Consider the following 11,034-nt stretch of genomic DNA (forward strand, 5'->3'; position numbering starts at 1 on the left):
ACTTGAAGAAGACAGAATGACATCCGGTTTTGTTTGTTTATTTGTGTTTTTTCATTGCAGACTACATTATCTTTTCTTGTGTATGATCGTGACGTCAATTGGCAAGGACAGTCAGATGACTTTATGGGGTCCTGTAACCTGCAAATGAGTCTGGTACGAAAGCGGAAGTAAAGATAGTTCGTGTCCTAACTGATAATAGTGAGCTTAAGCACGAGACGTTTTCGAGTCACGAACGGCAACCGGAAGTGAACTGTTTTCCCTTTTAACTTGTCTTTACACTACCACATATATATTACCGAGCATCTTTTCTCTATTATAGAGGATAAGTTTAAAAAAACATTTGGAGCCCTGGCTTGCGAAATGTTCACTACTGTTTTCCGTCCATGGCTCTGACGAAGTGTCTCGTGACTTAAGCCCTTATGTTAATCACTTCCATAGTCTCAAGGTTAAATGGCTTAGCACAAGTTCTCTACTAGTTTTAAAGAATACAATTCAACTTCCAGTTGATCAGATCTAGTCACCTGTAGAAAAGTGCTCCAGCCACTGCACTAACCCTGCTGCCAACCCTGAGCCAGCCTTGGTCCGGCCTTAGCAACTGATTGACGTAAACTCAAAACTAAAATAACTACTTTGGCCCATCACAGCAGATGTAGACAATAAAATGAAAACATGAAGAGGACGCTGGCGCGGAAAATGCAGGCGATCAAACGAAAATTGTTTTGTTTTTTCCTTTGGTTCACTGAAAAAAGGTGCGACATTTTGAAGACAATCAGCGTGACGCAGAAAATGTTCTTTTTCTCATTATTCCGAGGATCAGCCGCAAAGTTCTCGAAATTTCACCCAGACCGACCGAAGGTTATCCCGAGCTACTTCGTCTCATGATTATATTGTCCTGGCCTTGGTTGTTCAAAAGGTGTATAACACTATCCACCGGATAAATCACTATCCAGCGGATAGACAATAACAAAACCAATTGAGTTATCCAGTGGATAGCGTTATCCACTCTTCGAACAACTGGGCCCAGGGGCCCGTTTTTCGAAAGTCCCGAAATTTTACGGGCCATTTTCGTGTGTCACAATTCTCTTTGTATCTCAAGAACGGAGAGGACTTAAGTCGCCAAACTTCTTCACACCCATTTTTCTTTTTGTTACCTTGAAAACATGTGAAAAGATCGGCTTTCAAAAACAAGCGGTTGGCAGTTTCACAAATGGCTTTTCGGGCCCGAAACGTTTTCGGGACTTTCAAGAAGTTGTTGGTTCATCAAGAGTTGGTTTTACTTGGTGGTTTGGGGGCTGTCCAGAATTGACTGAGTGGTAATATATTTGACCTGTTCATTGGCCATCAGATATTCAAGGGACCCTCGATATTGTAAACAAAATTATTTTTTGATCCGTCAAGTAAATTTCTTATATTTGTTTCCCAACGCTTAAACAGGACGAGCCCGCAATCATTAAGCGTAGTATCGACTTGAAGTACAAAGTGTTTGGAAAGAAGAAGTCAGAGGACACTATCATGAAAGCAGGCGCGCTAACAGTGTCAGCGGTCTTTCGGCCCGTGGAAACTGTAGCCAAATCAGGTAAAGGGTGGATAGAGAAGCACATTCATATATACCATAAATTCATATGCCACCTTTACATATATCTTTAGAACCAATTTGGGTAGCTCTGTAACCAGTTCAAGGAGGTAAGGATACGTCCTTTTCTTGAGGGGCTAATCAGGCCCAATAAACACAGATGGCATGAATAAACACACCAGGTTTAAGAACCCCATGTGGTCAGAGCCAAACAAGCTGCAGTTCTCAAGCGTAGCTAACCAGGCTTGGTCTACCGGTGGTAGTTAGGGTGCCTTCGATTGACCGTATTCCGGAATAGGAGTACATGGAATAGAAGATAGAAATCCTTCCTTTTTACGAAGATTCACATAAAAATTGTCAAACACCTGCTAAAATGCTATTGTAGAAATATCTTTATTATTCTTGTTGCTTCAAAACACCAGACATACCGTTTTAAATCATCACTCCACGCATTCTTACTCCGGAATAGGGTCAATCGAACATACCCTTAGTTGTGCTCTGTCGAAGGGCGAACGCTTGAAACGTCAGGTTTTTAACCTCCCTCCCGGAGTCACTTTTCTTAATTAATTCCTTTCATAGAACGCAAATTTTCGTATATTAAATGCAGTGGAACTGGAAACTACCCCGGCATATATTCTCTAATTCGAGGTCGGAAAATCCCTTGAACCGGTAACCTTTGTTGTTAAAGTTTAGTGCTGCATCCTTGCAATGCTGAACAAGGTGAATTGCGCCTGAGAAACATTTCATCTCAGCCCGTTTATAATCAATATTTTGTGTGGTTTTGTTGATCTAGAAAAGGAAGTGTCCCCTGGTGGAATGCCTGATGGTGAAGATATTGATGAAATAAATGTAAGTGATTCGTTTTATTTATTCTGTTTCAAGCCGAACACTGTGTGCAAATGAACAAACAGCGTATGGAAAACCATCGGCAAAAATTTCCTTTTGAGATATCTGAACCCCTCACTTTTCAGCAAACCCTACCTTGCATTCACCTCTTGCCAATCGCGCGTGCGCACAGCCTACTATCGATATATCCGCGGGAAGCCATGGCGGCGCGCCTTTTTCTTTTATTCTTGCTTTCGGCTCGAAGCGAAAGGGGTTCCACATTTTACTAAGCCGCAAAGTTGTTACAGTCTCCATACTAATTTGATTAATGGTGCCGTGGCTATAGGAACACTCCAAGAAACACACTATGAAGAGCAGCATGAAGATAAAACGACAAGTAGAGGAAATGATGTTAATTAAAGGTAATTTGTCATAATAGATTTAACATTAAGGGCGTTCATTTCTACGTGCAGTGATAGCTCTAGCAAGAACAAAGACCTTTGCCGAGATCTCCCGCATTCTTACTTCACGAAAAATGAGACGAGATAGTGGGAGTCCTATTTATTGCTTTCAACCCAGTTTTTCTTTGGGCCCAGAGTGGGGAATTTTTTTCGTCCTGGCTGTGCGTTCGTGAGGAAGGGCTTTCTGTTCAAACTGGAACCGGCTGGGTCAAACGCGAGGCAAAAGCAACAGAAAAAAATGAGCTGAACTCGTAGAAGAGAAACGGGTGAAAATTCATTCCAACTGTTGTATGTAATCAAAAATGTTGTGCAACCGACTGCAGGAGAAGATGGCAAAGCCACATGATAGTGAAAGAGTGCAAAAACTGTTTGGGATGTCTTCCGTAATGAGACTTCATTTAAGACGTATCTTTGTAATTTGCTTTATACTCGTGCCAGGGTCCAAGAATATACTGGTCTTTTTGGCTGACTTTCTTCTCCGGTAAATTTTAAAACTGATTATTTTTTGCGTATATGGCAGAGATAATAGGGAGATGTAGCTTAAAGGCCCTTTCAAACGGTTCCAACAGTGCGCTAACAAAAGAAGCAACACTTCCGCGAAACTTGATTGCAAAGAACTAACAACTAGAAACCAGACTCTTTCGTCCAGATAAACTTCGCCAAATTGAGTTTTTCAGCCTGATGTGAGCATGCGTGTGTTCTACAATTGTTGAACAGAGTGTTCAAACGTCTTCATTCAACATATCCGAGACCAAAAGAAAAGTTGAATCGATGTTGAATGAAAGTTGAAACCGATTTAAACTTGATTCAGCACGCTTTCGACATTTTTTACGCTTTCAACAATGTTGGACAACCTGTTGAAACGCACCGAATCTTTGGTTTAACAAACGTGTTGAATGCATGTTGAAGCAAATGCTGAAACCGTTTAAACGGGCCTTAAGCTTAAGGCTCCATGTAAACGGACGTAACATTGTTGGCCAACAACTCCCAACATGATTGTTGGGAGTCACATGTTGCGACAGTTTGCAGACCCTGTTGCATGTTGTTAGGAATTGTTGCGCGACGTTTGAAATGAAATTGGTCAAACTTTTCAGCCAAAAACTCCCAACATTTCTTTCATTCCGTGATCGCCGAAGCGTAGCGGAACAATGTTGGATGCGTTTGCACAGCTCTTCCAACATTGTTGCGACCACGCACGCGCATTACATATGGTCTCCATGGAGACAGCAACGCATTAACATGTTGAAAACAAGATGGCAGCCGAATTTTTAAGTTTGCAAAGTCTTATGGGCCGTATCCTTGCCATAATGGGAGTACACATCGCTGCCAACATCATCCAACATCTGCCGAAATTACTTCTCCTAACCCTAACCCTAAGCAAGGACGGCTACGAGAACGCTGTCTAAAAATATTATTTCCCGTTACTGTAATAATTTTACGATTACTCCAGGTCGCTCGGCATGGAAAGTGTGAGTCCACATTCCAAGATTAAGGACGGTGCCTACTAATTCAAAGGTATTTTTACGCGGTTTACTGAATATGCGAGAAAAGCAGATCTTAAAAAGTGTTTTTTAAATCCAAAAAAGAAAATTGGGGGTAACCACGCATTTTTCGAAGATAATTAATCAACAATATTTGTAAAAAGCTTTAAAATACAAAGCAATGTATGGCATTCTTTTCCAAATTGAAGGTTAATTACCTCTGAAAAATGCATGGTTACCCCCAATTTTCTTTTTGGATACCAAGAGCACTTGCTAAAGTTTACTTTTTCCGCATAGTTTTGAGCGGCGCAAAAACATCACTGTCTTAATAAGCACAACCTATAGGAAATCCGAGTATCTCGAGATGCGCAGAACGTGTGCGCAATAACAATAGTAGGAACCGTCCTTAAAATTAGAGAGAACAGTGTGGATATTTAGAGAGAAATTAAAATTTATCGTCAGGTGCTGTCTTCCTCAAAATTACCTCAAATTTGGTCATTTCGATCACATCGTCAAGACGAGAACGGCAAAGAAATCTATAAAAATCTTTTTGCAAATTAAACCTGTTGTTTCATCACGTTCTCGTAGCCGCCTCCGTCGTTGTCCTTGCATAAGGGAGCTTACGAAACGACGACGCCGACGGCAACGACGACGCTACGAAACAATAGGTTTAGTGAGCAAAAACAATGGCTCTGCACGCTCTGCACGTGCGTTTTACATTTTGGTACATTTCTTTGCCGTCATCTCCTAAATGACGACGTGAAATGACCAAATTCAAAGTTCTGTGGAGGACGTTAGCACATGACGATGAATTTTCAGTCCTCTCTCTACGCTTCCAACCGAGTCATACAAGTTTAATTCCTCGACAGTTACTACACATTTTTAACTCGAAACGTCATGTAATAGTTTTGCAGTGATATGAATAACGCGAACTTGTATTTTTAAATGAAGTCCTCGTAGCCGTCGTCGTCCTCGTTTCGTAAGCCCCCTTATAAACACCATAACGACGTGATAGGAACACATATGACGTCATGCGAAAGACACGAGCACTTGACAATAAATTTTCAATTTTCCGGCCTTCCAGGCATCCACTCTGTTCATTTCAATTTTATTCCTGATGACGTTGATGCACACATTCCATTTCGAACGACTTGGAGCAATCGCTAAAGTACCGCAATAACGGGAAATGACATTTTTAGGTAACGTTCTTGTAACTAGCGGCAGTCGTCTTCCTTTTTTAAATTCATATCAGCGAAGGTGACTAGATTAGGTGGGAAAGGCGTTTAAAAGTGATAAATGGAATGCTATACGTTCAACGTTTGTCGCCTCCTGGAGTAGTCAATGTAATGACATCATGTGTTCTTTCGCTCTCCGCTAGAGCTTGGAGTCTTGGTAATCACTCTCCTTCAGGGCAAAGACATGGTGGCTATGGACAGCAATGGTCAGTCAAACATCTTGCTATTTTTCTTTTCTGCAGGACGGGTCTTTTTTGTTGCTGTGTGAAGAAAAAATTAATAAACATTAGCAAACATAATAATATCGTAGCATAAGAATTGGGAATGCCTCGCTGTTGTGCACAACCATGATACATGCATGCTTCTTTTCACAGTTTATTACAGCTTTAAGCCTTCCCTTCGTGAGACTGGCAATTGCAGGTTTTACTCATTTCAATGCCAGACCCTTTTATTCTTTAATGAGGGTTGGCTCAGGGATAAAAGGGTTAACGACCTCGCTCTACATCCATTAAAAAACATTATTTTTCAATTTCTAATTTTAAAGCCATAAAGGTCAAAGTAAGGTGGATTTCTTTTGTCAGTGAAGTGTTGAAAAGTAATGTCCCTTATCACGCATTCGTTTGCGTCAGCAAGCTAAATGATTATCAACCAATCAGAACCAATTATGGAATTTTCCCGCGCTCAACGCCGGTCACCAGCAAAGGAGATTTGATTGGTTAATTCTGCGTGTGTTGCGATTGGACAAAGTGATCATTGTGTCCTTGGATTTCATCGATGCTTCTTTGCAAACGGCCATAAAATTGTGCTTTTTATTCAGTGTTTATTTCTTTTTCGTCTTCCGCAGGTCTTAGCGATCCTTTCTGTGTGGTACGGGTGAACAACGCGAAGAAATACAAAACCAACGTGGCTTATGAAACTTTAAAACCCGTGTGGAATGAATCTGTGTCGATTGCCATGCCACAAGCAAACGATAAAATTCATCTTGTAAGTTCTGCTTTTTGAATAATTGCCCGTTTTGGCCCCATTTGCTGCAAGGGTGGACAATAGCTTCAATGGGATAACTTTTAACAAATAAAATTGAAATCTGAACTGATGGCTTCTCTTTTTCCTCTTCGTTTGACCACCCTAGGCTTGTATATCTTAGTAATTGTTGCAATTTCAAATTGTACTTTAAAAAATCAAGCACTCTAGTATACGTCATCAAACAGTCTCGTTCCCAGACTTTGTCTTTCGTAGGATACGTGAACCGAGTCTAAGAAGCTTAAGGTGTCAGGATTTAATAAGTAACTTTAGGAATTATTGATAACTGAATCAATTACAAAAAACTGCGTCTCCTATCACGGCACCTGTGTTTTTCTTTGCTCTAGGACGTGTTCGACAAAGATGTGTTTCAGAATGACTTCATGGGAACTGTTACTCTCACAATCGATGAAATAAAGGAGGCCTCTAAGGTGAACAAAATATTTCTTTGCAAGGCTGTGGCGTAGACAGTGTGGAAGAATGATGCTAATTAACGAAGCTAATAACATTTTACTGGGCTTTCGATGCAATACAACGCAAAAGTACAATACTAAACACAACCAGAAGCACACAACCCATAAGTGTCGATCTCTCTCATTTGACCTTGGCCCATCATGCACTTTACTGTAGTAGGGAGTTCAAGAAACGATTACGGCTACGACTACGACAACCCCACAAAACAATAATATCATTGGTTAAAAGAGCATAAATAATAGTGCTGCACGCGCAGCACGGATTTTAGCAAGTATGTTTGCGGTTATCTGCATAACCACGACGTGAAATCACGAAATTTGAGGTTTTGACGGCAACGTAAGCATGCAACAGAGAATCCTTCATTCTCTATTTTCACTCTGAACCCGCTCGTACCAATTTATTTTTAGGATACTTCGCACATATTGTAGGACGTGAACGAGACTAAATAATCGCGAAAGACTTATGATAGAGCCAACTTATATTTTGAGTTGAAGATTTCGTCGATCGTCGCCGTCGTAGATCTTAGAGACTCCATTATCTAAATTTAAAAACGGGTTTCTCCGGATAGTCCATTTTACAGTTGTGTGCTTAGTTACCTGGCCCATGAATGAAAGTGAGGCTGGAGTTGACCTAGTTTTGATAGAAACCTCACCGCTTTTGTTATGTAAATTCCAACTAATAGGCAACTTTCACGATGGCGTCGTTTGACTACAACTACCAGAGTTCAGTTTGTTTTTCTTTTCTTATTTAAATTTTGTATTCCCAGTGAGGTAAAAATAACAATAGCTCTAATTAACATGAGACAAGCTAAACCTGTAGGATATGATTCTGGTACTTGTAGTTAAATGGCGTCCTCGACCATGCAAATATCCTATTAGCATGACAATAACGTCATTAAGATATAAAAAGGAGAGAGGTCTGTATCATAAAAAGTTAAACACCAGCCTCACTTTCATTTAAAGGCCAGGTAGCTAAGCACACAACTGTAAAGGGGTCTATGATGACCTATCAGATCGCGCCTCATGACCACAACGCATCTGATTGGTCTGCGACCAGGTAGCCGCACGAGGGATTGCTCGTGCTTAAATGCAAAATCGTGGATCGTGCAAGGAATACAACATCGGCAATTTTTTCTCGCAAAAATCTAGCAGTAGCGTTTCTAAAAATATATAGTATCGAAAACTGATGACCGCATTCCATCGCAGATTGAGGCTTCTCGGTTATGCACTTCTTTCACAACTCGATATAATTTAAATAGGCCAGTTTAGTATTGGCTTGGATCGAGCATGAAATGGAGGCTAATGCGGGGGATTCTTTTCACATGCAAATTATTTGCCATCGCATTAAATTCCATTTCATGCTAGATCCAGTCTAACCGTGGGAATACGAAACTGGCCTATTCCTTGTAAACAAAGGAGCTTGAGCATTGCATTGGTATCGCTGAATTCATGGGTTCAAATCTCATTCAATCCTGAACTTTTAAGGTTTTCTTTGCGTTATTGATTGAGTCACCTTCATAACTGCAATGATGAAAATTCTTCTATCTGCATTTCAAATATACGTCTTTCGTAGATGTATATGTATAGATGTCTTTTATAATGGCGGCCAAATAAAATACTCTCCTGTTTTAATGCTAATAGGTCTTTCTAGCCTTGCTACAACGAGCAAATTTCAAAAGAATATTTGTTTCAAAATGAGAGCAGTAGGTCCAATTATCATAAATACAAAAGAATGTAAAGGTCGTTGCTACCAATGAAAGTGGTCTCTTCATTTTGAAGCCCGCCGCACACGGTGAGGAAAGAGCTGAGCAAACTGCCTCGCGAGGCGGTTTGCTCAACCGTTTTCTCACCGTGTGCGGGGAACTTTTGGTGAGAAATTGGCCTCGCGAGGCCGTGAGGAAAAAATCAAACATGTTTGATATTTTTCGCCTCGCCAGGCAAATTCCTCATTGTGTGCGGCCATCGTGAGAATCGAGTTGAGCTTGGTCAATGAAGCATCCAATAAAAATACATGGCATTCTCACGTGACCTCAGTGACGTCGGAATTTCTTCCTCCGACACCATCCTGAACCGCTGGAGTCACGTGAGTATGCCATGTATTTTTATTGGATGCTTGATTAAACCAAGCTCAGCTCGATTCTAACGATCGCCGCACACATTGAGGAATTTGTCTCGCGAGGCAAAAAATATCAAACATGTTTGATTTTATCCTCACGGCCTCGTGAGGCGAATTTCTCACCACAATTTCCCCGCATACGTGAGGAAACGGCTGAGCAAACCGCCTCGCGTGGCAGTTTGCTCAGCTCTTTCCTCAAGTGTGCGGCGGGCTTCATTTGAAACAAAGATCAAAGCAAACACACTATCGATCTAAATTCATTGCAGTTTTAAAGTGGTCGTAAGAATGATGAGAAAATGTTTTAAGAAAGGACAGAAATAAGTTATTTCCATAATGATTTGAGAAGGTGCTGGAAAAGTTCTGTTGTTTTCCTGATTCGACTCCAAAAAACATGGCCGAAAACGCCTAGCCGGTTTCGAGATTTCTTGAAGATTCCAGTAATAATTTGTTCTTTTTCGTTGTTGAAATAGAAAGGGGGACCTCAGTGGCTCAAACTACAGGAAGTTGAATCAGGTGAAATTCAAGTGCAGTTTAAAGTTTCCATCCCTGGTGAACAGGTTGGTAAACATGACTACAGGGAATAGAGTAGACTGACCCGTAAAATCTTGCCGGGATACTTGAAACTTGGTTTGCAGGATACGGGATGAAGTCGTCGTTGGTAGTGTTATCAAAGTTTATTAAATCTATTTCAAAAGCATGATCATTACGGTACGTATTTGGGTAAAGCCTACATATATAGCAGCATGCGAGATACTTAAGTTTATTTTGAGACGCCTCTAAGACTAGGGGCGTATTCCATTTATAAAAAATTCCAGCTTGAACTTTTCTCAATTTGATGCGCTTAATAGCCCAATTTCGACATATTTCAAAAGGCATCATCTCGAGGCTCTAGGGAATAAACTCAGACAAAACCTTATTTTTATTCCCCAAAGCCTCGAAATCATGTATTCCGTTTTAAGTTGACTTTTAATATTTAAGCAAAAAATTCGAGACCGTTATGCAAACCCGAGACGCGTAACTGTCGAGAATTCTCCTAACTCTCCCCAGTGTTTAGATGAGGCTATGGAAACACGGAAAAAAGTCCTCTATTGCATTTATAAAATATTTCTAAAAAATAATTTGACAAATGAAGAAAAATGCTTTTATATCGAGGCATGACTCTACGAAACGCTAACTCTGCTTGAAGTCGCACTAGTTTGCTGAAGAATGCGCAATAAAGCTAAACACATTAATTGGATGAATTTGGCCACACATGTGGCGTGTTTAATTTGATCCAGGACACTTAATTGTGGTCTACAGGATTACCATTGTTCAGCAAAGGTGGGGCGAAAAAGACGCGCCCACATTACTAAATGTACGCAATTGATCCGATGTCTGGTGACAGGGGATGGGGGAGCGGGAAAATGTTTTCTTCGCGAGATACCGACGGTACGAGGGCCAAGGGAAGAAGGGCTAATTGCTCGAGAGAAATATCGTTTATCCTCTAGGAAACGCCCCCTCTATTTCCAGGGGTGATACTTGACACAAACCAGGCTTACGGACCAATGCTTGACCGTCATGGCTCGACATAAATAACATTATGCGTGCACAGAATGTTTGGGTTTTTTTTTTACTTTTTGATTGAAACAGACTTTCTTGATACACGCTCACATTTTCTACCAGCCAATCAAAACGCGCGTCTGACAACACATAACCAAAAACATTTATTGTGATGTTACAGCCGTGTTTTCATACTCTCATCTCAACACGACAATTGACCACGAGAGTGCGCGTACTATCCTAATTATTTATAATGGACATTTCGCACAAAAACTCGACCCAAGCCACCGCGCGTTCACATAAGTTTCGGG

General features: G+C 40.8%; 1 protein-coding gene across 1 annotated transcript in view; it reads left to right on the forward strand.

Annotated features, from left to right (window-relative positions):
- The window catches only part of LOC138049522 (uncharacterized), a 63,050-nt gene that overhangs the window by 19,280 nt on the left and 32,736 nt on the right, over positions 1-11,034 (forward strand). The window contains exons 13-18 of the mRNA XM_068895831.1: positions 61-153; positions 1,435-1,576; positions 2,367-2,422; positions 2,745-2,820; positions 5,719-5,781; positions 6,420-6,559. Coding sequence (XP_068751932.1) covers positions 61-153; positions 1,435-1,576; positions 2,367-2,422; positions 2,745-2,820; positions 5,719-5,781; positions 6,420-6,559 — 570 coding nt within the window. The remainder of the gene's footprint in view (positions 1-60; positions 154-1,434; positions 1,577-2,366; positions 2,423-2,744; positions 2,821-5,718; positions 5,782-6,419; positions 6,560-11,034) is intronic.

This window comes from Montipora capricornis, chromosome 5 (genome assembly GCF_036669925.1).
Source record: "Montipora capricornis isolate CH-2021 chromosome 5, ASM3666992v2, whole genome shotgun sequence".
Lineage (NCBI taxonomy): Eukaryota > Metazoa > Cnidaria > Anthozoa > Scleractinia > Acroporidae > Montipora > Montipora capricornis.